The sequence below is a fragment of the Podarcis gaigeae genome (genome assembly GCF_964106915.1).
Source record: "Podarcis gaigeae genome assembly, chromosome: 6".
Classification (NCBI taxonomy): Eukaryota; Metazoa; Chordata; class Lepidosauria; order Squamata; family Lacertidae; genus Podarcis; species Podarcis gaigeae.
In genome coordinates this window covers 22,169,393-22,196,004 of record NC_139682.1, presented here as the reverse complement: position 1 = coordinate 22,196,004, position 26,612 = coordinate 22,169,393, and the positions used below count along the sequence as shown (strand labels likewise).

The window sequence follows — 26,612 nt, the reverse complement described above, 5'->3', positions numbered from 1 at the left end:
TATTAATTAAACTTTTGCAAAAAATAACCATTCTCATACAATTGACACTTTGTATCAAAGTGCCCTGACCAATGTATCAAAGTGCCCCGTAGGTGGGGCAGAATGATACAAACCCCTTTTTTACTGAAGTTCATTATATTCTCATTATCTTCTAGCTTTAATGGTTCTTTTGATTGCTATTATAATATTGATTAGTTATGGCATGCATCAAGCCAAAAATTTTATTATTTGACTCATTTTTGTTACATAAAATATGAGATTGAATTTTTCTGCATCAATCTGCCCCACTTCCCCCTATGTGAATGTGATGTTTGAAAGGAAACCGGTAGATATTTTTGAATAGATGACACCTGTGGAAGTTTGCAGGCTGAAGTTAGTAGCTGATGTTGCCAGGAAGAAGCTGGTGGAGGTAACTGGGTGATGCTGTCAGATACCCCTCATTTTGTGTTTGGAGGTGTCTGAAGTCAGTGAAGCTTTCTCAAGACCACACTTAAAAACACTGAAGAGAACTACAGGGCTTCCTGAAGTGAGATGGGCTTTCATTCTTCTAAGTACATCTACCTGTACTGTCCATTCTTCAAGAACAGATACAGTAATGGAACGTCAAATATATGAGTTTATGGGGTGACCCCCCTCCCCATTAGTACACATGAAGCATAGGCTTTAAATATTGTTAATAATAAACTAACGGCTGAGGTGCCCCCACAATTGTCAGGCCTAGGGAGGCTGCGCTGATGCCTCCCTAGCTGTTGCCATTAGCAACAGACTGCCTCTGATGTCACAAAAGGACATGGCAGTTGAGGAGAAAGGCAGTTATTAGGCAAAGCAGGGAGGATGGCAAGAGCCCCAGTAGAAGGGAAATCAGGGCTGGCTCCTTCCTGTCTACTTGAGTTGCCAACTTTTTGCTTTCTCTCGACTCCTGTGCCTGTCACACCTAAAGTAAAGGTAAAGGGACCCCTGACCATTAGGTCCAGTCGTGACCAACTCTTGGGTTGCGGCGCTCATCTCGCTTTACTGGCCGAGGGAGTTTCTGGCCAGCATGACTAAGCCACTTCTGGCGAACCAGAGCAGCGCACGGAAATGCTGTTTACCTTCCCGCCGGAGTGGTACCTATTTATCTACTTGCACTTTGGTGTGCTTTCGAACTGCTAGGTTGGCAGGAGCAGGGACCGAGCAACGGGAGCTCACCCCATCATGGGGATTTGAACCGCCAACCTTCTGATCAGCGAGTCCTAGGCTCTGTGGTTTAGACCACAGCGCCACCTGCATCCCTTGCCTGTCACACCTACATAGCTGTAAAAAATCAAACAAACCCTAATTTTTGTCACCTATGCCAAATAAACATCTTAGTATCCCATGGGTTTTAAAAGTTATATTTTAGTTGAAAGAAGCCCGCTGGGTCTTGTAAGGTGTTCGCTTCAGGATCAATGTGAACTTTTATTTATGTATTTAATATAATCTAATACAGATCTGGTTTGTAGAGCCAAAAAGTGTTCACACACACACACTGACAATTGGTTCTATGGTCAAACTGCTCTCAACATCAATAAGTTTCAACTAATGTTGAACCCAAATCTACCCTCCTGTAACTAAAGCCCATTAGGTCTAGTCCCACTTTTTGTGTTGGATCTTGTCTATGCAACAGTTCTTTGGGGATTTAAAGAATGCAATTAAGTCCACCACTCCACATAGGACTTACTTTTTAAATACCCCTGACTATCATCATTGCCATCCTCTGAACGCTTTCCATTTTGTCCATATCATTTTTGAAATACATTGCCCAGAACTGAATGAGAGTACTCCAGAAGAAGTCTGACCAGTGCAGACCGAATTGGAACTATTATTTCTCCTGACTTGGAAACTATGGTTCCATTAGCAAAGCCTGCAATCCATTAGTCTTTTCCTTGCAGCCTCATTGCGCTGCTGACTCATGTTCAGCTTGTGATCATATGTCTTATGAATGAAGGTACCTGCTTGCAGTTGGTGTATAGGATTATTGAGCTACATTTTCAAATAAAGAAGAAATATGCAAGTGCTTTGGGAACCAAAGAATTTATTGCAGTCTTGTGAAGAAGAAGAAGAAGAAGAAGAAGAAGAAGAAGAAGAAGAAGAAGAAGAAGAAGAAGAAGAGGCCTACTTATGGAAGAATGAATGGGATGTTTACAGTAGAGATTTGAACATACAGAGAGATTTGAGCACCCTGTTTCCTTAACCATCCCCACAAAGTGGGGCCAGAGTTATGCCAGCCCCATAGTTTTTATAGTAATGCCATCCCACTGATCGCTTTATGAGTTGTTTAACATAATAACCAAAGAAAGAGGCTTTAGTCAACATTTGCTAAAGAAACTTTGACTATATTAAATGCTTTGGGAGAACGCAGTAATCAAATTTAACAATTATGATGATTACATAGACAGGAAAGATTTAATCAGATATGAAAATATGCTAACAATAGGAGGAATAAATTATGAGAGCATCACAATTGCTTTAGAACTAGTCAGGAAACTGGATGAGGGACGCTGTGAAAATGGTTCATGTGGTGCCTAAATCAGGGTGAAGGACCTGTGGCCCTCCTGATGTTGGACTAGTATTCCTGACCATTGGCCATTTGGGCTGGGGCTGATGGGAGTTTGATAACATGGAGGGGGTGTGTGCTACAGGACCTAGATAGTGGTGAGTTGGGGTCAAAAACCACCTATTTTACCCAGTGTTAGAAACTGAGATATGAAAGCTAGGAGCTAAATGGCACCTTAAACCTAGGTTATGGGTGCAACAATGGAATGTCTAGGCGCACTTTTTTATAACGAGAATACAAAGCTGAAAATGAATGAACTGCAGCTAAAATATTATGTCCATTTTTCACATGGTCTAGTCCTCATCTGAAGACTGCAAAAAAAAAAAAAAGAAAGAAAGAAAGAAAGAAAGAAAGAAAGAAAGAAAGAAAGAAAGAAAGAAAGAAGCCATACTTCCAGTCTTCTGAGAGTGGCTGGAAGTGCGGAGGCAGAAAAAGATCTTCCTTTCATTCCACTCTGCAGTTTTAATCTGAAATCTTAGGCGCAGTACTGTGCACTAATGAAATTCCCTGTCACAAAATGTGCCTAGAACAGTGGGAGTTTCCAACACTGCTTTTACCTTGAAAATGTGCTGATTTGTTTTCTAGCTGCAAGGAACACCGAGAAAAGCAGCACCAGAGCAATTATGTTTTGATATAAACAAAAACTGAGAAGCCCTTGAAATGGGCTTCCATTTAAAAAATGGAAAAAAATATATTGTAAGAACACACAAATACAGCAAAGTTTAAGAACCTCTTCCCTATAGAAAACTATTGCAAATGCAGGCCCTTTATATATATAGATAGATAGATATACCTGTATATAGTCATGAGAAGAAATATACTTGAAACTTTATTAATCTATGGGAGAGGTTCCAAATTAAAGGGAAAGAGCAGCAGCCAAAGACTTCATGTGCATAAATAATCAACTTATTTTACAATTTGCTGTACACTGTGCCACGCTTCTGCACTTCTGCCATTTCCAGAGGATCTATGCTGGCGCTCAGAGCCCATATGCCTGGTTCAGAACCAGCTCACTTTATTGGATTTGAGTCCTGAGTAACACATGTTGTTGCTGCAGGTTCCTCCGTAACTAGGTGGGCAGGCTGAGCAAGGTCTCCCCATTTTGTAAGGTGCTTCTCCTACCCAGTTTCCCCTGGAAAGAGAAAAAGAGGCATGAGGCTTGTTTGTTTCATTGCTGGACACTTGGATGTCACACGTCACTCTTAGCACACTCTTCCAAAGGGCTGCCTACCCACCATACACCCGGCTATCTATCATGTTCTTATGCTTGTTTCATTGTTCAGTTGCATAAGAGTTACCTGATCTCTGAGGAGTCCACCTGCAGCTCATAAGAAGAGCCCTAATAGATCAGACCAAAAGTTCTCCTCGTCCAGCATTCTGTTTCTACAGTGGCCAACCAGATGCCTCTAGGGACCCAAGCACCAAAGTGTTGAGGCTCCAGCCCTTTTCGTTTGTTGATGCCCACATTTAAAGAGGTAAACTGCCTATGATTTTGGAGGTAGCATATAGCCATCATAACTAGTAGCCACCACTGATAGACCTCACTCAATGTTAATTTGTCCTATCTCCTTTTAAAGCCCTCTAACACAACTACTACGGTAAGTTCCATAAATGAATTATGTTTCTGCATGAATCACTGATCTGCGCATGCCTAGAAGAGCAAGCCTAGACTAATAACTGAAGCAACAGAGAGTCATGTCTGGAGGTAACTGAACCTGCCGCATTTAGGTAGGTAGCTGTGTTGGCCTGACGCAGTCTAAATAAATAAATAAATAAATAAATAAATAAATAAATAAATAAATTGTCCAGTAGCACCAACTAAGTTTGTTCTGGGTATAAGCTTTCGTGTGCATGCACACTTCTTCAGATACAGAGCACGCAGAATTGTGAGCGCGCACGGCCACTATTTCCGGCACCGCAGAAGTGAGTCCCCATGCCGCGCTGTGCCGGTTTAGCGCAGCGTGCGGGGACTCATCGAGTGGGCGGCTTGGTTCGGGGGAGGCTCAGGGGCCAGTTAAGCAACCCCCGTGGGCCACTTGTGGCCCATGGGCCTTAGGTTGCCTACCCCTGACCAAGATGAACCTGTTGCATGTCTGTATCAGGAATGGTGCAGACACACAGTAGCATTTACCCATGCGCAAGAGAGATTGACTTGAAGGAAGCACAACAATAAATCAGGCAGAGATACTGTGATCAGCCAACTTTGGGAAAGGCTGCATTATCTAATTTCCTGTATCTGGTGCACAATTTGCAAATTTGGGCTTTAGGGTAAATTAATGTGTGCGGACATCTACCCAGCTATACCAAAGAACATACTACATATCCCTCCTTGTATTGAAAGAATGCCTCAACGGCTATCTCTTTCTCCTCTGGCCAGCTCTTCCTATCCAATATTGCACCTCACGAATTGCTTCTACACATACCTCCCACCCCACCATTGGAACTCTCATGTGAAGTTTCAGTTTCTCTATACCAGAGATGGGGAGACTGTAGCCCTCCAGTTGTTGCTGGACCAGAACTCCCATCATCTGTGACCAATGACCATGAGGGCTGGGACTGTTGAGAGTTGGAGTCCAACAACATCTGGAGAGCAGCGCATTTGCCAGCCCTGCACTAGACAATTCATCAGAAAATGGCCCACAGTCCACCAGTGGGCTGCAGTCTGCATTCTGCTCTTTACTGTACTAAACAGCTTTCTGTACTAGGTAGCTTTCCAGCTTTCCACCTCTACTCTGCCCCAAAGTTTCTGTCTTTTCCAGGATGAAACTGCACCCCCCCCCCCAGTTTACTTACTTGATGGCATAATTGCACACTAAGTAGATTGCTCGGGGCCACGTGCTGCCCCACACATTGATGTTGGTGCACGTATGGAGGGCACAGCCAATTCGGTTGCTAGAAGCCCACACCATCTGTTTGAGACACATTAAACCAGTTATTATAAGAAAATGGCAATCCTGAAACCAGAATATTTGTCCTTCTTAGGACACACCCATGATTATGGGATTTTGCCTTAAATATATGAAGGCATGGTCTATCAATGACTAAAAAAATTAAGTGTCAGAGCTGCATGTGTGTCGCTTAGGCTTCACTAGCCTGGTGCCTTCCATATGTTTTAGCCTACAGGTCCCATAGTAAAGGTAAAGGGACCCCTGACCATTAGGTCCAGTCGTGACTGTCTCTGGGGTTGCGGTTCTCATCTCACTTTATTGGCCAAGGGAGCCGGCGTACTGCTTCCGGGTCATGTAGCCAGCATGACTAAGCTGCTTCTGGCGAACCAGAGCAGGGCACAGAAATGCCATATACCTTCCTGCCAGAGCGGTACCTATTTATCTACTTGCACTTCGTGCTTTCTAACTGCTAGGCTGGAAGGAGCAGGGACTGAGCAATGGGAGCTCACCCCGTCGCGGGGATTCGAACTGCCGACCTTCTGATCGGCAAGTCCTAGGCTCTGTGGTTTAACCCACAGCACCACCCACGTCACAGCTCCCATAAGCCCCAAGCAAAGCATCTGGAGCATGCAAAGGCTTGTGTAGCTGGACAGTCTTTTTGAAAGCCACTCACAAAATTGCTAATTGCATGAATGTAGATATAAAGCTGCCTTATACTGAATCAAAAGATCGGTCCATCCAGCTAAGTATTGTCCACACTGACAGCAGATCTCTAGGGTTTCAGACAGGGAATCCTTCCCAGCACCAAAGCAGATGTGCTACCCCAGATCAGCTGGATATAATTCTTAATTTTTAAGAAGCAGGTGTTCTTTTTCCCCTTCTTCCTCTTCCTCTTCTTTCAAGTCTGCCTCCTGTCTCTTCACTGCCATTTCTCCAGACACAACACACTGGAAAATGGAGAAAAAGGTGTCTAGGAACCAGACAGACACCCAGACAAATATGTGGGACTGGATATTTCCAGAGACAAGAGCAGAATATTCTGGAGCTGTGAGGAACACTGTTCATTATGGGTTGGAAATGCTTTGCCGCAGACCAGGTGGGAGAAGGCGGTTTTCCACCTTGGGCTGGCCACTCATACTTGGGGATGAGCAAATGAAGGAGATGTATTCACCGAGGTGCCAGATGTTTCAGAAACATCTTGTCACCACAGAGATGACTCACTGCGAAGGAGGCAGGAAAGGGCTTTCCCTTTCCTTGAGGTGCTGTTTGTTCAACACCAGCTACTCTGTGAGAAGGACCAGGAGAATCGGGCAGGCAGGCAAAGGAGCCCCAGGTGGACCATTCTCTCCAACACCAAGGGTCAACTGATATCAAGGGCACCTCCAGACTGAAGGAAGTTTGCCTTCCCAGGTGTATTCTGCAACATGTCATTGACACAATCAAAAGTACATTTAGTGGTGGATTTACATATACTGGTCTGTCTACAGATCATTCTGCTTTAGCAATAGTTCTGTAGCATTTTTTCCAATGTAGTCACATTATTGTGATCTGGAGAAGCACTCTTGTACACGGGCAGACCTACAATTGGGTGTCTCCTTTGCAACCAACAAAAGGTCTAGGTAACCACTGTTATCTTCTTCAGTGGGGTTGTTCAGTTGTGACAGATTGTCGTAATTTTATATATATATATATATATATATATATATGCAGGTTTTGGTGTCCTCGGGTGTCTTCCCGTGTAAAAGTTGGGGTGTCTAGGCGACGTTTCGACGAGGTCTCACTCGTCATCTTCAGGCTGGTGCTTTCGGCTTCTTGTTACTGGAACAGAGCGGGATCTCAATGTTTGAGTTCCTATAAATACTGTAGAGGGGGTGTGGTGTCTAGCCTCCAATGTTCTGGGCAGAGAGGAAGTTCCCAGGCTAGTGTGCCTTTTCTTCTTTTGTTCCTTAATTACTTGAGAGATACCTTGAGTGATTTCTTGAGTGATATCCTGAGTACCACTTAGGTCGAAACGTCGCCTAGACACCCCAACTTTTACACGGGAAGACACCCGAGGACACCAAAACCTGCATTCCTGTACCCGTGAAAATCTACGAAAGCAAATATATATATATATATATATATATACACATTTCAGATTTTGAATAAAGTTGCTGTACTGGATTATTTCACATGTCAAAGTCAGTGGTGTGGAATAAAAACTTCCTATGCCTTACAGTTTTCAAGTTATGAGATGGAAATCTCCAGCATAGAACCGCTGAACTATCAAGAAGTTCAGTTCTATCACTTGCAACCTGCCTCAAGTTAACAAGTTTTTATGTTACTGTATGTTAATTAACTTTTAAGAGGCCAGGACGTTTGTGACATCATCGCCACTGGTTTGTGAATGGTCACTGTAATTACTTTATATCCATTTAAACTTTAACACAATCGCCACAGTCTGTATTCTTGCATTCCATTTCCCTCGCTGCTAACATTTTCATGTTTATATAACTGCAAACTTAGGATAGAAGTCCAGGCATCTGATGAAGTGGATTCCAGACCATGAAAACTTATGCTACAACAAATCTGTTTGGCTACAGTTTGCCCAGATTATATTTTGCCCTTTGCGGAAAGGATTCAGGCACAGGCCAGAAATTTAGGTTTGCACAATTGAAGTGGATTAATTTGCACTGTCGCCTCAGTGGAACAGATTGAGGGAAAAGCACTGGAAAGTGTGAGGTGAAAAAATGATCAATGGGAAGACTATATGCAACCCAGGATGAATTCTCAGTCAGGACCAGACATAGTCTAACCTCTGCATAAACTTTGTGCAAGCAAACCAGGATAAATGCTCAATAAAACCCCAAGGAAGCCCTATATGGTGCAAATATATTCATTGTCATTTTTGTTTTTTTAAAAAAAGCTAATATAAAAAACCTCACAGATACTTGTGGTTTGTTAGGGAATGACAGAGGCCATGAGATGTTAAGTAGGATATTCCTGAGTCATGAAGAGAAGCTGTTTGTCTAAGTAACAGATCCTCATCATAGTGATTTAAAACATTCCATGTCCCTGTGTGCACCATTTCTTTTTCTTCTTCCAGCCATCTAGCTGAGCTGGAACTGACAGCCTTTCCTGTGCTGGATGGGACAATGGAAAAAACAGGTAATGCTTTCAGAAAAGAAGCCGAGTTTTAGACAGTGCATTTGGATTGTTTGCAGGCAGTGGTGAGTGGCAATATAAAGGACCAGGGTTGGCAATGATGGAGGTAGAAATACTTCTCTTTAGTATGAACCAGCAGCCATAGAACAGGGTTGGGGAACCTGTGACTCAACTTCAACTCCCATCAGTCCCACAAAGTGTCTAGGGTTTGTGGGAGTTGTGGTTTAACAACATCTGGAGGGCCAAAGGTTCACCACACCTGCCCTAGAGCATGGCTGAAGACGATCTCTTGGGAAGCTTCCTTGTTCCTGAACCTCTGCCCCATCTCTCTTGCTGAGATATGCACCGCTATGTTGGTGCAGCATCACAGTTAAAAGCAGGGGCTATTGTCCCTGGTCCCCATCAAATCTCTCCCACCAACTCTCTTGGTCTGCCTTAGGCAAAACATTATCTTTCATTCTCAGCTCACAAATCTTCAGTATTGGGGGAGGTGGAGATTGTTGGCCTCATTTAGGTTTGTTGTAGTGATTCTTGAAACAAGGGGTGTGAAGCATCTAAGGAAAGTGCTATTAAAAACAAATACGATTTGTTACCTGAGCAACAACCGCTGTTTCTTTGTTTCTTACAGGACTATACTGTACCTGGGTATAATGGCTGCAGACAGGGCCGCTGCATTTGGAAGGGAAGGAGTAATGGTGCTTCTCATAATACCAAGATTTCACAAGGTCCAAAGCTGAACGGTACCTATAGAGGGTCACACACAGCGCAAATGTGAAGAAACATGCTATCCAAGCACAGATGCCCCAGGCCCAAACTATGTGATGCAGGAAGGTGAGGAGATACCTCCAACCGCCAAAGCTTCCCACCCCTTCCTGCTAAGCACAGAGTTGAATAGGATGCATGACTGACCTGCTGGGAGCCTGAAGGGCCCTGCCCTGCTTCTCCCCTCCTGGCTTGGGACAGGGCCTGACAGGCTCCATAAAGGAGTGCTTCTACTGCTGCTGGGCAGAGAAGGCTCCGTTTTTGTTTTTAAACTGCTTTTACAGTGGTACCTCGGGTTACATACGCTTCAGGTTACATACACTTCAGGTTACAGACTCCGCTAACCCAGAAATAGTACCTCGGGTTAAGAACTTTGCTTCAGAATGAGAACAGAAATCACACGGTGGCAGCGGGAGGCCCCATTAGTTAAAGTGGTGCTTCAGGTTAAGAACAGTTTCAGGTTAAGAACAGACCTCCGGAACGAATCACGTACTTAACCTGAGGTACCGCTGTATTTTTTCTATATGTCCTTTTAAATTGTGGTTGATTAATACTGTATTCTTAGTTTTAGATTTTATGATTTATGTGGAAATTGTTTTCCATTTGGCTGTGTACTTTTTTGATGTGTTTTATTTATTGTTTATGACTTTTGTTATGTTGGTAATTATGTAAATCTTGTCATGTTGTAAGCCGCCTTGAGCATTGTTTTAACTATGGAAAGGCAGCATACAAATAAAGTGATGATGAATGAATGATGAATGACACAGAATCATAGAAGTGTAGAGTTGGAAGGGACCCCAAGGGCCATCTAGTCTAACCCCCTGCAATGTACATGTCAAAAACAATGTCTTTGTGTTAGTATCTCCCCCCTCATTGCAAGAGGCAGCCACTGAAGTGGGGGGAAAGGGCAGAGGAAACCTAGGCATTGATATTATATGACATGTATTTATCAAAAACACAGGTGGACACACAACACACTGGTGTGTCAAGTCATCTCTGGTAACATGTAAAAAAGGTAAAGGTACCCCTGCCCGTACGGGCCAGTCTTGCCAGACTCTGGGGTTGTGCGCCCATCTCACTCAAGAGGCCAGGGGCCAGCGCTGTCCGAATACACTTCCGGGTCACGTGGCCAGCGTGACATCGCTGCTCTGGCGAGCCAGAGCTGCACACGGAAACGCTGTTTACCTTCCCGCTAGAAAGCGGTCCCTATTTATCTACTTGCACCCGAGGGTGCTTTCGAACTGCTAGGTTGGCAGGCGCTGGGACCGAGCAACGGGAGCGCACCCCGCTGCGGGGATTCGAACCGCCGACCTTTCGATTGGCAAGCCCTAGGCGCTGAGGCTTTTACCCACAGCGCCACCCGCGTCCTGGTAACATGTACCTTGGACTTAAATGACTTTTTTTTTTAACCATTGCTGTGATAAAACAGCACTTCAATATGTATAATCAATGTTAAGGGAAACTAGTGCAAAAGGGGTTCCTCAAACTTGCCTTCTTCTACACACTCCCCATGCCTCCCTCAAATCCACTCTGGCAGGAGGAGAGGGGAAATCACTCTGTCAGGCAAGTAGAAATTATTTCACAGATGCAGCAACCTCCTTAGTGCTACACTGAATTCCACCCATAATATTTGAATGAGATGGAGGCAATACTGAGGTTGATGGCGTGCTTGCTTCCTTTGCAGTACACATGCCCGTTTTTTACATTGTGCACTGTTTAAGGTAAAGATAAAGGGACCCCTGACCATTAGGTCCAGTCATGGCTGACTCTGGGGTTGCGGCGCTCATCTCGCTTTATTGGCCGAGGGAGCTGGTGTACAGCTTCCGGGTCATGTGGCCAGCATGACTAAGCTGCTTCTGGTGAACCAGAGCAGCACACGGAAACGCCATTTGCCTTCCCGCTGGAGCGATACCTATTTATCTATTTGCACTTTGACATGCTTTCGAACTGCTAGGTTGGCAGGAGCAGGGACCGAGCAACGGGAGCTCACCCCGTCGCGGGCATTCAAACCGCCAACCTTCTGATCAGCAAGTCCTAGGCTCTGTGGTTTAACCCACAGTGCCACCCGTGTCCATGGTGCACTGTTTAGAAATCCCTTAAAACAAATATAGCCCACTTGATCCATGAAAAGAAGGGCAGGACAAAAGACTCTCTCGGCTGCTTAGAGGTATACTTGCAGTGGTGTTCATTTGCACAATCAGTGCAACATCTTTAATGCAACATCTATAGACCTAGCATTCCCAGAAGACACTGCTTACCTGCCCGAGTGAATGGCAAGGTTTTGACCAATGAATTTCATCAGTTGTGGAGGTCCATGGTCCCATATACACTGTTTTGCCCAGGCTTCTGCAGATCTGGCAAGCCTCTCATCCCACACCTAGTCGATATGAGGCAGGGGGGTGGGAGGGAGAAAGAACACACAACAGTGAGTTACTGCTGCTCAAGGTAAAACAAAGTGCTCAGTCAATCTCTCAAACACTTAACAAGATATATGCCATACAAGCAAGGGAAATATCATAAGCATAAATGTTTTTCCTTGGAAGATATAGTGTCATAGGCTAGTAGATTCAGAAATAGCAAGTCAAACAGCCCAGCTTCATTTCAGACTAGGAAAATACCTGCCTAATAGTACTTCATCTGAAAATCTTCCAGCACTTGGAAATCTAGCATGTCAGTCTGACATGCCCAACGTTCTGCCTGATATGCTCACTTTCCATGCACAGGTGGTCTTCTCACATGGGGGAGCATTCAAACATGCTTAGCCTCTGTTAGTATTGTTGTTGTTTTAATTTATGCACTTTCATAGATGTTCAAGGTAATTTGCAACCAGACAATGAAAACGAGTCAAAATAGGGTTTAAAAGAATACAAATAAACACCCATGGCGAACTGTCTGAAGTCGTACAATGCTATTTGTGCACACATCAGTTCTTAAGCGCTGCTTCAGTTGTCAGGTGGTCTGTTTAAATCCGCCCAATGAGGATATGGCAAAGGGGTCACGACTACAAGCTATACCCCCTGGCCCTGCATGCATGTGGCAGCAATACCGAGAAAGAGATGCTATGCACAGAGATATCCTGGACAGCAGGGGTTTAGAAATCAGGGGTTGCAGGAAATTGTAGACGCATTACTTTGGGGGAAGGAGGGTTCCAGCAGGGTCTCCATGCAGAGGCCATGGAGAAACTGTCTCCAGAAATCTGTCTCCAGTTATCTGTGCAAAGCTGTGAGCTTAGACAAGTGCAGGGGGATGAGAGCCAGGAGAAATGGGAAGGTGGTGTGAAGGTAGATTTCTAGAGACCATGGAGTTGTGACGTATATGTCTGTGATGACATGCCACTGCTGTCACAGCAAGATCAAATGTGGGAGAAGCTTCCCGTCCTTCTTGTACTGTAGCACAAAGGGGTGGATTTTTTCTGTCCCTCCTTCTCTCCTTGCCCTCACTCCAGACACTTCGATTACTTGGGATGCATAAAAGGTAGTAATTTCTAATGTGACTATTGCTGGGGCAGCTCCTTGCCAAGGCACCCTAGAGACGCCTCTGCCCCTATATCAGCGTGCTATGTCCCTTCTCATGCACTAATTAGATTCAAGCATGCTAGAGTTAGATGGATTTTATTTTTATTTCTTTTATTGCATTTATATAATACCTTTGTCTTTCAAGGATCCCAAGGTGTTGTACATGGCTCTCCTCCTTGCAACAACCCTGTGAGGTAGGTTAGGCTACGAGATGGTGACTGGCCCAAGTGCACCCAGTGAGCTTCATGGCTGAGTAGGGATTCGAACCCCGCTCCCCCAGCTCCTAGTCAAAAATTCTAACCATTACGCCACACTGGGACCCCACGCTATGAATCTGACTCCCAAAAAGTGGTGATATGCAATTAGCTAAAGAACAAGCCTAATGCGGAATTAGAGGGATGCGGGTGGCGCTGTGGGTTAAACCACAGAGCCTAGGACTTGCCGATCAGAAAGTTGGCGGTTCGAATCCCCGTTGATGGAGTGAGCTCCCATTGCTCGGTCCCTGCTCCTGCCAACCTAGCAGTTTGAAAGCACATCAAAGTGCAAGTAGATAAATAGGTACTGCTCCAGCAGGAAGGTAAACGGTGTTTCCGTGCGCTGCTCTGGTTTGCCAGAAGCAGCTTAGTCCTGCTGGCCACATGACCCGGAAGCTGTACGCTGGCTCCCTTGGCCAATAAAGCGAGATGAGCGCCGCAACCCCAGAGTCGGCCACAACTAGACCTAATGGTCAGGGGTCCCTTTATCTTTTTTAATGCGGAATTATCTAAGACACTGAAGATTTTTCCCTCAGGCAGTATTGCAATTTTGTGCCGGAACTGTTGCTAAGGGCATTGCCAAGGACACTCTGGGCTATCTGAAGACTCTGCTCTCTGCTGCCTCCTTCCCTCCCCTTCCTTTTTCCAGAGAAGAGCTTGAAACGGGCTTCATTGAAAGGTAACTTGCTCTTACTTCAGTAAGGACCTTGATATTTTGAAACTGTGGGCTTTTCATTTCATTTTTCTGTGTTTATAAGTCTCCACCCTGTAACTTTAAAAAAGAATGCCATTTGTGGGCTGCATTATTGAAACGCAGGAGGATGCTTTACTGTGCTCTGTAAAAACAACAACACCTTTTTCTCTGAGTGTGTGTGCCTTGCTCTCATCTCTCAGCGAGCTGTACTCTTTGCAAAGAAACCTTTTGCTTTCTCTATCGTTGTCTTTAGGTGCTTGAAACTCAGAAAGACATAACCTCATCCCACATTCGCCGCTCAGCAGAACACCAAACAAAACAAAATCAATAATCTAGTGTGCCGCTTTAAACAAATTCCTGTGGAAAAATTGCTCTGCTTGAGGTACATTCTTCACAAATACTTAGCTGCAAGGCAGCCCAACCACTTCTTCTCTGACACTGTTGCTCCTTTCCTCCTCCTTCAAAGTATATGTGGTAGATTTTCAGAAATATGAATGACAAGGGAAAGGCCTTAGTTCATTGGTAAGAGCATCTGATTTGAATGCAGGAGGTCTGAAAAACTGGAGAACCATTGCCAGTTGGGGTAGACAATACTGAGGTAGATGGACCAATTGTTTGACTCAGTATATAGCAGCTTTGTATGTTCCTGTAGCATTGAGGTGCTGATGGATGCAAAAGCATCAAAGGAACCAAACACGTGCCATATTTACTTTGCATAACATCTCAGTGGTCATTGTTCCTTCCCACCCACCATCAGAAGCAAGCACAAAGGAAACTCACCATATATTCCATATTAGACGCTGGTGGAGACACTTGTGCCCGCACTTGGTTGTGGTAGTCCAAAAGCGCGCTCATATCCCGGGGGGAAATATAACGTTTTCTGCGAGTCCTTGGTACACCCAGGCCAGATGTATGGCCTGCCTCAGTGCTACCAGTTGGGTAAAGGACCTCAGTAGTATTGGGCAGCATGGAGGAACTGGATTTCTGCATCATCCAGAAGACCGAACCAGTAAAATATAAGTGCACATGCAAGAGAGTCATTTTAGGATTTGCACACTTTTTCCTTCTGAGTCTCTAATTTTGATTTCGAAGGGCAATCGATATGGCAAATATTTTTTCCTTCCGGCTTCTGTGTGTATACAAAGAAAAGAAAGAGATTCGGTTTTATTTGTTGTCTTTCCTTTGGGGGGGGGGGGAGGAATGCCATCGGAGATGGAAAAGGCGATTAGAAAGACACCCAGAGAAAACTTTACTCAGAGCAGGAGTGAATGAGTTTAGCTAGGCTGCATTTATACAGAGCTAAATTTCTAAGACCAGCTGTGAAATCTCCAGAGGTATTTTATTTATTGCTGGTGTTCTAGAAAAGAACCCCCCCCCCCCATCTTTGCAGGAAAAAAATCCCATTCCAAACATATGCAGGGACCTGTCAGAAGGGTGCTAATTAGTACCATTTTCTCATGGTAGCTTCACCAACTTCCCACGGTTTTTGCAGATATTCAGTCCACCAGGCAAAGCTATTGCAATAAGTAAGCAAGAAGAAACCAGTAATACATTAAAATAAAATGTTGATTAAGGAAATCAAAAGGCTAAAGGATTCTTTTCCATTTGCTTCATTTCTAGTCAGAAAGAGGACAAAAATAAAAATAGCAAAGACTTTTTAATCTCTTTTTTTTAGTCCTAGAAAAGTCTTCTAAGATAGTCCTTAAAGAAGCTGAGATGACATTTCCCAGACTACATACCTTGAAGGCTGAGCCAAGAACAGCTGAGAAATGTTAGTTGCCGCTGCAGCAGTAAACTCAGAGACTGACCTTTGCAAGCAACCTGCTCTCAGGGACATGTGGCAGAGAGATTTAACACAACCAAGCCCAAGGAGTCTTTGATGGCAATCTGACGCAGAAATCCGCATCTGATCTTTTCCCTTCGGGAACGTCCTCAAGTTTGAAAAGGGTCCAGCTGAGCAATTTATGGCCTTTCCCCTGTGTACACATGGCTCCGTCTCTCCCGAGTGTCTCTGCTTGTTGTGAGGTAGGGGAAGCTGCAAAGAGCCAGTAAATGGAAGCCTATGCCTTGAAAGTTGAGAGCAGTTTTTCTCCAGGGGCAGCATGCATTTAATTTAGGAGAATTTCTGCACTTTGGGGAAGGGACAAGGCTCATCCGGTGACAGAGTCTGCGAGCAAAAGGTCCTGGGTCCAGTCTCAAGCATCTTCAGGTACAGCTGGGAGAGAACCCTGCTTGTAACGGCATTGCCATTCACTGCTGAGAATACTGAGCTAAATGGACCAATAGTATGACTCGTTATAAGGCAGCTCCCTGTGTCCCTAGGGTTGTTGTCAGACCTAATGCAGGAGAACGTGCATGTCTCCAGCAGTGGCAGGTGACACAGGACAGAGTGGCAGCAGTGTCCTCCCCAGTGCCAGGCCTTGGTGTCTCAAATTTCAGAGGTGCCATGTGCGGCACCACCTTCCATTGGACTTCACAGTTGAGGCACCTGTTGCAGCACGCCAGAAGCTCCGCGACTGAACTAATTGCTTTCCCCTAGATCTGCACTTGGTCATTCCAGCAGTAGAGGTATTGCATTTCCTGGGACGGGGAAAGGCATCGCTGCTGATCTGCCCCTTCCTTCAAATGCTGCTGTTGCCACCATGCACATTGCCAGGACTCCTGCAGAGACATCCTTTTCATTGCACTATGACGATCTGTGCTCAGGGTGCTTGTGGGGGTGGTCATGTTGGTCCTGCTTTCAGTACAGTATTTGCTTGGAAAGAAGGAAGGAAGGAAGGAAGGAAGGAAGGAAGGAAGGAAGGAAGGAAGGAGGGAGAGAGAGAGAGAGAGAGAGAGAGAGAGAGAGAGAGAGAGAGAGAAAGGGGAGGGAAACAAAGACAACTTTTGTTTCATTTTGGTGGGATTTTATTGGATACATTTAAAAGAAGAAACTTTGCCTTTGTCTCTTCCACAAGACTCTCAATAAATTTGGTATAACTAACATCTAATCAATTGAAAAAAATTATTGGCGTAATGTAGGGCCTTTTATTCTTCGTACTCCTTGTGCCTCTGATGGTTTTGGTTATAGGTCTATGTATCTGTATATCTTGCAAGTCATGTGCGGCATACCTCTTTCTCGTTTCTTATGATGGTACCCTCCACACACCTGCCTGCATCTTATCACAAATATCTGGATAAGCAAATATATAATTTCTTCTTGTGAATGTAACATCCCATGCCAGCCTCGGTTTGGTTCAGTTCAGTTTTTATGTGTTTGTCTCATGGAATTCTATTTTGTTATTTGGCTTATATGGATAAAATAAAATAAAAAATACTTCAAAAAAATTCTTTGATTTTCACAGCCTTCTTGGACACCGCTTTTGATTTTTATAACTCTCTTGGACAGGAATCGTTTTGGATTTGTCTGCTAGCCCTCTCTCCTGCATTTTATACATTTTGTGAACCTCTGTTTTAGTTCTTTTAAATAACCTCCAAACTTCCTGAAGGGACTGGGCTCTCTAACTGTATTTAATGATTTATAATCTCTCCTGGAAGGAGACAAAATGAAGCCCAGCACATGTCGCCACTGAAGCCTGCAGTATCACAATGTTATGTCCATTTAACCTTCCAAACACATTACGTTTGAGAAGAGAGTTTTGGTTTCTGTTTGACAGCCTGAGTGGTCTGGATCCACTGGGCCCCAGCTGTGGATGTCAGTCACTGCCATAAAGCAAGCTAACTTGAAAGCATCTTATTATGGGCCTTTGTCTTGGGCGCAGATTGAAAGGGCTGCTTAATCAGCACCCTGCCAGACAATCTACATTCCAGGAACTGGTAGGTTTTGTATCCCTGCCAGGTGTAATATCCTGCAGCCCAGACTGTCCTGTTTGCCAAAGCACACGGTATCTGCAGAGAGCGCTTTGCGATGAGCCAAAAAGCACACACAGTTTGACTGGAGTCAGCAGCCGTCCCCAACCAATTTTCTTTTTTAATGACCGGAGAAAGAGAGAAAGAAAGGAAGAGGAGATAAATCTTCAAACTGGCTAACCATGCCCCTTTCACATTGGCCAGTCATCACACCACGAGGGCTCAGTGGTTGACACACAGGCAGAAACAATTGGCTTCTAATATACAAGGTTGTCTCAGACCTGGCAAGATGGTAGGTCCTGCCCAGAAGTGTCAAACCAAAAGTCCGTATAGTCCAGCCATTTGCGTCCAACAGCAGCCAGCCAGCAGTTTCTGGGAAGCTCACAAGCAAGTAGAAAAACAATGACCAGCAAAGGCCCAGAAAAAATTAAATATGGATACCAAATGGTTGAGATATTATGACTTATTAATAGAGGAAGAGGAAGGTTATAAATTAAGACCATTTGAGCAAATTAAAGATAAGCTAAATTGGCTACATTACCACCAGATTAACGAATTGTATAAACTGGATAAGAAAAATGGTTTTTCCTTGGAAAAATCTTAGTTGGAGATGGAGTTGTTAGATACTGAAGGTAAAAACTTATCTAAAATGTACAAGCTTTTGCTGGAGTGGCATACGAAAGATGAACAAGTTAAATCGGTGATGATAGATTGGGCAAGACATTTAGGACATAATATAATGTTTGAGGACTGGGAAAGATTGTGGAAGAAAGGGGTGAAGTTCACTGCATGTACTTTGTTAAAGGAAAATATTATGAAAATGATGTATAGATGGTATTTGACTCCTGTAAAATTAGCAAAGATGTATCATAATTGTGATAATACATGTTGGAAATGTAAAGAAAAGGAAGGAACATTCTTTCATATGTGGTGGACCTGCCCCAAGGTGAAAGACTTCTGGGAAAAGATTTATAATGAATTAAAAAAAATGTTGAACTATACATTTATAAAGAAACCAGAGGCCTTTCTTCTTGGAATAACAGGTTCAGAATTGCCCAAGAAGGATGTTAATCTATTTTTGTATGCCACAACTGCGGCTCGTATTTTGTTTGCTAAAAAGTGAAAAACTCAAGAATTACCAACAGTAGAAGAATGCCAGATGAAGGTGATGGATTTTTATGGAGCTAGCCGATCTAACCGGAAGAGTCCGCGACCAGAAGGAGGAGGAACACCACGAAGAATGGAAGAAATTTAATGATAATTTAGCTAAATTTGTTAAACTAAAATAACTGGAAATAGCGTCCAGATACTTAATGGGCTTAGGATTGTATTTATGTTAACTGATAAAATAGTATGTCTAATACAAGAAGGAGAAGATTTAAAGATGTTAATGTTTAATTTAAAGGGTATTAAAATTGGGATTTGGAAAACTGTTATAAGGATATGCAATGAAATTCAACTAAGGGGAAACGAGGAAGTCGTTTTACAAAGTAAATAACTGTTATTTTCAATAAGGTTATGATTTATGTTTGTTATGTTTTGTTTGTTTTATGTTTTTGTTTGTTGTTGACATTGTAAAAACTAATAAAATTGTTGCTGAAGAAAAATAACAACAACAAAAACAATAACCAGTGCCGGATTTACGTATAAGCTAAACAAGCTATAGTTAGGGCCCCACTCTCTTGGGGGGCCCAAAAAAATTAAAGGGAAAAAAACCCTGGATGTACATTTCCAAAATATAAGATAAAATAAAATAAAACCTACATACAGCAAGTGTTTTGTGTTGTGTAGGCTCCTATGATGTAAGTAATGAAACACAAAAAACAGTGACAATTTGTTGTTGACAAAGGACAGCTGGACATATAAAGCGCCCCATTACCTTCAGTAGCTTAGGGCCTCATCAAACCTAAATCCGGCCCTGACAATAACTCTTCCCTGTTATTTGTCCCCAGCATCTGGTACCCTAATTCTGTCCCTAAAGTTCAGTTCACTTATCTGCCTGCTGATTATACTAGTAAATAATGAGACCATTTTTTATCCCGTCCACCCATTGGTTGGCATCCGTCTGTCATGGGAGATAATGGAGAAGTGTGCCTTTGGGTGTGAAGACAAACCATTGGAAGCTACAGTGCCTGCTCTGGCTGTTGAGACCGATGCAGGAGAGACATGTTTTGTTGCAGCTGGGGCAGGTGAAGGTGTCTGGTTGTGCTGCTGCAGATGCACCATGGCGTTTCTTCTCTCTTTCCCCCCTCCCAGTGATCATTCCTCCTCTGGCCACTGCTACAGGTGCGCAACCTGACTGTCTTCAGGCCCTGGAGTCATAAGGATGGGATTCCTGCACAGTGGGGTCAATGTTGCCAATCTTCATGTCACATTTGCAGGCATCTTTGTAATGCACATTCCCTTCTTTAATGGATCCACTTTGAGAAACTTGAAACTCTGTAGTGTTTTCACATACAAACGAATGTTTCCAGGGAGGAGATGTTGTTGGAACTCAGGTGTCAAACCATGAAACTACAGATGAAGCCCTCATGGGATTAAAGTTGATGCTCCCTGTAAGAATCAGGGACTGTGCTGAAAATTGTGGCACTGGGCCTCTACAGTGAAGTTGAACCAAGATGTCCCGAGGGTATTTGCTGGATCTCACAGGATTGTGTGGACAGGCGGAGTCCCCCAAACCCTGGGCGCCCCCCTCATGTGGAATAACAACTCAAGACAACGTGCTATGGGATTAAAATTGGCCACAACTTTATTATGTTTCAGATGTGGGTAGACCTTGGCTCAGGCATTGGGCGTTTATCCCTCCCAGTCCCCTGCCGGGGATCTGGGAACATCAGGGTTATCCAGTGTGGGGGGGGATGGGCTGGCTCTGGAGGACATATGTTCAAGCAGAGAGAGCCCGCCCCTGTTACGCCGCTGTCACAGGGGAGAGCAATGACAACCTCTAGGCGTACGGCCAAAGCCTCCCCTCAAAACCCCTTTAATGGGGATCCCTGGTATCGCTGCCACAAAGAGGAAGGGGGCGTGGGTCACCACTGCACGCCCCCCCCCCATTCAGGGAAGATAGACTAAAGGATTCCACCCAAGGCCTGATACCACCAAAGTTGTGACGTTTTGCTACAGGAAAGGCAAAACCTGCCAATGCAGGGGAATTCTTTTCTGGCCCTTCAACAGCGACCCTGATGTAGCATCGCCCACATACCTGTGGAGAAAAGGTTAACCTGCAAAAGAAGTCTTAACTGAGGGTGGGTAGGGTGGGAGAAGCTCTGGAGCCAACTGAAGATTCCCAGGTAAGATCCTCCTTCTATTGTGTGGGCAGGTAGTCCCTCCCCTTACCTGGCCTGGTCACCTTGGCAACGCTTCCCCAGGCAAGATTGGACAACTGACTGAGGTAGACAGAGACCTCCAGGTATCCCACCTGGGGGAAGGCGAAGCCAAGCTGTGCTAATGGAGCCGCTTAGGATCCAGGGGCTGTGCGCGACCACGCAAAGGGCGCCCCCCGTTTAATGTGGGGAGCGGTCATTGTTTTAGATACATTTGTTTTTTTATTTTTTATGTAAATATTTATTGGCTTAAAATACACCCATACAACCATACAACGAAGGTAAGTATTACCGAGTTAAATACAAAAAGGGAAAAAAAGAAAATATATTAAAAAAAGAAAAGTTTGAAGCAGAGACAAGTAAATGATAAAAAAAGGAAAAAAAGACCAAAGATTTATACGACATTATATCTATCAAAATAAAAAGATTTTTTGCAAAAAAACTTCCAGTCTTTCTCGTTATACTTTTTCTGTTGTCATGATATTATTGCGCAGTTTTGTTTTATATCCTTTTTCTTACATTCCACTATAATGTTTATTTCAGTTATCTACATTTGTTTATTGATTTCACGTGATTTCTTTGCTGGCCCTCCGCCCCACGTTGAACCTTAAATCTTGTTAGTGGTCAGTGTTTTCTAAACCACCAAGACAGAAACATGATGTCTCCTGGCCAGTGTTTCTGTTACTCCATGCCAACTGGCGTCCTGTCATGTATCAGGTATGGAAGCAGAGGCTGCAAATGTGAACATTTCACCTCTTCTGTGGCTTAAAAAAAGAGTGAAGAATGTCAGAAATGGGGCAGGCGAAGGTGAGTGGGGTGCAAAGGATTCAAAAAATCCCAAATCTAAGGCACCACCATTTCCCAGATTTAGGGAATGCCACTCTATACCTAATGACCTACCAGACATGATTTGTCTGTGACCCTAATAATAATAATAATAATAATAATAATAATAATAATAATAAATAAATTTTATTTATATCCCGCCCTCCCCAGCCGAAGCCGGGCTCAGGGCGGCTAACAATAATCAAATAATCAAACAATCAAATAATCACACATTCAAAATATTCATTATAAAAATTAATTAAAATCAAATTAATGGCAACCAATTAAGCAATATTCTGTGCAGGTTGCCAGAGGAGGGAGTCAGGCTGCGCCCTGACCAAAGGCCTGGTGGAACAACTCTGTCTTGCAGGCCCTGCAGAAAGATGTCAGGTCCCGCAGGGCCCTAGTCTCTTGCGACAGAGCGTTCCACCAGATTGGAGCCACAGCCGAGAAGGCCCTGGCTCTAGTTGAGGCCAGCCTAACCTCTCTGAGGCCTGGGACCTTGAGGATGTTATTATTTGCAGACCGTAGGTTTCTCTGTGGGGCATACCAGGAGAGGCGGTCCCGTAGGTACGAGGGTCCTAGGCCGTATAGGGCTTTAAAGGTTAAAACCAGCACCTTAAACCTGATCCTGTACTCCACCGGGAGCCAGTGCAGCTGGTATAGTACTGGGTGAATGTGATCTCACAGTGAAGACCCCATAAGGAGTCTCGCCGCGGCATTCTGCACCCGCTGGAGTTTCTGGGTCAGTCTCAAGGGCAGCCCCACGTAGAGCGAGTTACAATAATCCAGTCTGGAGGTGACCGTCGCATGGATCACAGTGGCTAGGTCAGGGCGAGAGAGATAAGGGGCCAACTGCTTAGCTTGGCGGAGATGAAAAAATGCCGCCTTTGTTATAGCTGTAATCTGCGCCTCCATAGAGAGGGAGGTATCGAAGATTACACCCAAACTCTTAACGGACGGTGCTGGCACCAATTGCACCCCCGCAAGAGATGGGAGTTGCCCCCTCAATCCCATATCGTCCCGGCCCAGCCAGAGGACCTCTGTCTTCGAAGGATTTAACTTCAACCGGCTCCCACGTAGCCATCCAGCCACAGCTTCCAAACATCTCGCCAGTGTGTCTGGGGCCGAGTCAGGATGGCCATCCATCAACAGATAGAGTTGGGTGTCATCAGCATACTGATGGCAGCCCAGCCCAAAACTCCGGGCAAGCTGGGCGAGGGGGCGCATAAAGATGTTAAAAAGCATCGGGGAGAGAATCGCACCCTGAGGCACTCCACACACCAAGGAGTGGCGCGATGACAATTCCCCCCCAAGCGCCACCCTCTGTCCCCGACCAGAGAGAAACGAGCGCAGCCATTGAAGGACTGTGCCCTGGATCCCCACGTCGGCAAGGCGGTGGTCCAGGAGTTCGTGATCGACCATGTCGAAGGCTGCTGACAGATCTAGAAGAATCAGCAGCCCTGACCCGCCTCGATCCAGCTGCCTGCGGAGATCATCTGTTAGGGCGACCAGAGCCGTCTCGGTCCCATGGCCAGCGCGGAAGCCGGACTGGAATGGATCCAGAGCAGATCTAAGTGGTTTGGTGCCTGATTTTCCTCAATTTATTGGATTAACTTTATTGAATAAGCCCAAATTCACATGGGGGAGCATTGAGATTAGTGTTGTTTCAAGGTAGCATGATGTGGACTTCACAAATCAAATGGGAACACAAACAAGTGCAAACACTGTAAACTCTGGAGGTGGCAAGTCCCGTGTGAAATTCCCCTTTGGTAGATATACTCATTTAATCTTCTCTTCAATCTAGAAACTGATTTTCTAGATCTATTTCACTTGGGGTTTAGGCCATTTTAGCACAGCAACTGCTTTGGTCACCCTGTACGATGACTTCTGTTGGGAGAGAGACAGGGAAAATGCATCATTGTTAATCCTGATTGACCTCACAGCAGCTTTTGATACTGCCGACCATGGACTGCTTCTGGAGTGGCTGTCCAAGTTAGGGGTTGGGTGGCACTGCTTTGTGGTGTTTCCGGTCCTATTTGGATGGTCGTTTCCAGAGGGTGATGCATGGGGAGTGTTCTTCTGCCCTGTGGAGCTTTCAATTTGTGGTTCCATAGGGTTCAAGTCTGTCCCCTAGGCTGTTTAACATCTACATGAAACCACTGAGTTGGGTTACCCAGAGTTCTGGACTATGTTGTCACCAATATGCTGATGACACACAGCTTTACTTCTCCTTTACATTTGCAGGTGTGGCAGTGGATGTGCTGGACCATATTTTTTTTATAATATTTTTTATTAGTTTTATGAAATACAGAAAAAAGAATAAAGAGCATATTATAAAAGTAGAAAAAGAAAGTTACAAATTTTCTTGTTCTTTTTTCCAAATCTACTGGACTTCCCCACGTCCTCCCAACCCTGCATTCTCTGTGATACATAACATCTGCAATTTGTTAACTTGTTTCAATACTTATTGTACCTTCCATTTTATCATGTTACCCAATTTCAAATATATTATGACCCAAATCATGTACGTTTTCATTTTAACACAATAAAGTTGTTTCATTATTCTATCTCTGACTTCTTGTACCTTAATTTCCATTTCTTTAATTTAACATTACTGAAGCTAGAATTTCCTAAAAGGTGCGTTTTTTTAACATTCATACAACGGATGTGCTGGACCATAGTCTTGCCCCCGATATGGATGGGATGAGAGCCAACAAACTGAAGTTCAATTCAGCTAAGACTGAGGCACTATTACTGGGTGGTTACACTCCTCTGAAAAAGCGGGTTCATAACTTGAGAGCACTTCTGGATCCTTTGCTGTCACTTGAGACTCACGTGTCCTCAGTGGTGTGGAGTGCCTTCTATCAGCTTTGGCTGGTGGCCCAGCTGCAATGCTATCTGGGCAGGAAGAGCCTAACTACTGTTGTCTATGCCCTACTAACCTGTAGGTTCGATTACTGCAACATGGTATACATAGGGCTCCCTCTGAAGATGGTTTGGAAACTTCAGCTGGTGCAGAATTCGGCTGCTCACCAGGGCAAGACGGTTTGAGCATATAACGCCAATCCTGGCCTGACTGCACTGGCTGCCAATTAGCTTCCAGGCCCAATTCAAAGTGCTGCTTTTGACCTATAAAGACTTAAATGGCTCAGGACTGCAATACCTCAAGGACCACCTCTCCCCATACGAAATGACCTGGGCCCTGTGATCATCATCTGAGGCCCTGTGCCTTCCCCGCAAAAGGTCCAGAGGATGGGCAACACAAGAACTGGACTTTTCTGCAGTGGCTCCTCATTTGTGGAATGCTCTCCCCAGAGAGGTTTACTTGGCACCTTCAATACATAACTTTAGGCATCAGCAAAAATGTTTCTCTTCAACCAGGCCTTTGGCTGATTAACACACTATGAACTTTTAAATTCATGGCAGTGAGGTTATTGGTTTGTGCTTGTGTTTGTTTTTATTGTGTTTCTTGTGTTCTCATTTTGTATTTGATCTTCGGATGAAGGGTGGTATACAGATTTAATAAATAAAACAATAATAATTATCTATAATCTTGCAAGGAAAAAGAGTTCACAGTTTATTCCATTGCCGAACTGTTCCTACTCTTACATCTATCTCTACAGTGGAACCTCGGGTTGCGGATGCAAGCCGTGACGAAGGCACATCCGCAACCCACATCCTGAAGCGCCACATCTGCGCAGGCATGATTTGGTGCTTCTGTGCATGCGCAAAGTGCTACTTAGTGCTTCTGCGTGAGCGGCGAAACCCGGAAGTAACCCGTTCCAGTACTTCCGGGTTTCCTGCAGTCTGCGACCCGAAAACACATAACCTGAAGCATCTGTAACATGAGGTATGACTGTATATCCTTTCCTGGCATTTGCTACAACTTGAATTTTCCTGAAAAAGGAGAGGCAGAAGTGTTGTGTGGACAGTGGGTAAGACGGCTAATAAGTCTTCTGGCTACTTGTCTGGAAACTCGGTCTGCAGGAACTTCTATTTTATCTAGATCCACCTAATTTCTACTGCCCTCTTGCTATATTACTGTGAACCATTTATATATAGCTTTTCTTCCCTACTCAGCTATTTTCTCTTTTCTATTTATTTCCACTTTATTTTAATTATAGTCTAGCCAGGAGAGATCTTTTCAAAAGACCCGGTTCAGTGGGTTGGTTCCACTGAAATTTCAGGGCAAAGCTAAAATGCTCAGCTTTGGCTGGGTTATTCCCTATATATGCACTAGTTGAATACTGTCCTGATGATTCTAGTCGCTCTCCCCAAATCCATTGGTGTCACCTGATGCCTGTGGACTGGAGTCAGTAAATCGTGCACACCTAGGGCACATTTTTGACCTTGCTGTCAAGTATTACTTCACAGTTACAGCCCTTCCCTCCAGGTGTCCTGGCACACAGCAAAGGCATCTACTGCTGAAAGTCCCCACCCCCCTCCTTAAAAAAATTATATTTTCACTTAGTATAGAGTGTTCTTGCTGTTGTGTACTGGCAACAGCAAGGACCACCATAGCTCACAATTGGAAGGATTTTCATGAGGTGATATTAGATCTATGATATCAGGGAGTGTGGCAGGTTGCAATTTTGGAAAAAATAATAATAATGCAAAACTTGAGGGTTGCTTCTGGGCCGAAAAGAGGGCACTTTTGAATCAAGTTGGTTTCCATTTATTAACTTTGCTAATGCACTATAACATGGTTGATTTCTGCTATCAGCATAGGCTCACCAATGGACATACTAACTGATTTTTGCTACTATTTAATACCTACTGT

The 26,612-nt window shown here is 44.3% G+C and overlaps 1 protein-coding gene and 1 long non-coding RNA gene across 4 annotated transcripts; one reads left to right on the top strand and one right to left on the bottom strand.

Annotated features, from left to right (window-relative positions):
• Positions 1–2,036: 2,036 nt before the first annotated feature.
• Positions 2,037–15,867, bottom strand: R3HDML (R3H domain containing like). Of its 2 annotated transcripts, XM_083746351.1 has the most exons (6): positions 15,572–15,867; positions 14,613–14,961; positions 11,628–11,746; positions 9,249–9,351; positions 5,369–5,484; positions 2,037–3,707 (listed from the first exon to the last, which is right to left on the bottom strand). In XM_083746351.1, exons 2-6 carry the CDS (start codon positions 14,871–14,873, stop codon positions 3,575–3,577), a joined length of 732 nt encoding a protein of 243 aa, XP_083602477.1. In that variant the 5' UTR covers positions 14,874–14,961; positions 15,572–15,867; the 3' UTR covers positions 2,037–3,574. The 2 variants fall into 2 exon arrangements, with proteins under 2 accessions (XP_083602477.1, XP_083602476.1); XM_083746350.1 differs by lacking the exon at positions 15,572–15,867 and having other exon boundaries at positions 14,613–15,490.
• On the top strand, positions 6,410–15,632 carry LOC310847996. Of its 2 annotated transcripts, XR_014566111.1 has the most exons (4): positions 7,574–8,672; positions 9,236–9,438; positions 14,086–14,214; positions 15,508–15,632. It is a non-coding gene; the product is annotated as an uncharacterized lncRNA (long non-coding RNA). The 2 variants fall into 2 exon arrangements; XR_014566112.1 differs by lacking the exons at positions 14,086–14,214; positions 15,508–15,632 and adding an exon at positions 6,410–6,510 and having other exon boundaries at positions 7,969–8,672; positions 9,236–9,806.
• Positions 15,868–26,612: the final 10,745 nt, after the last annotated feature.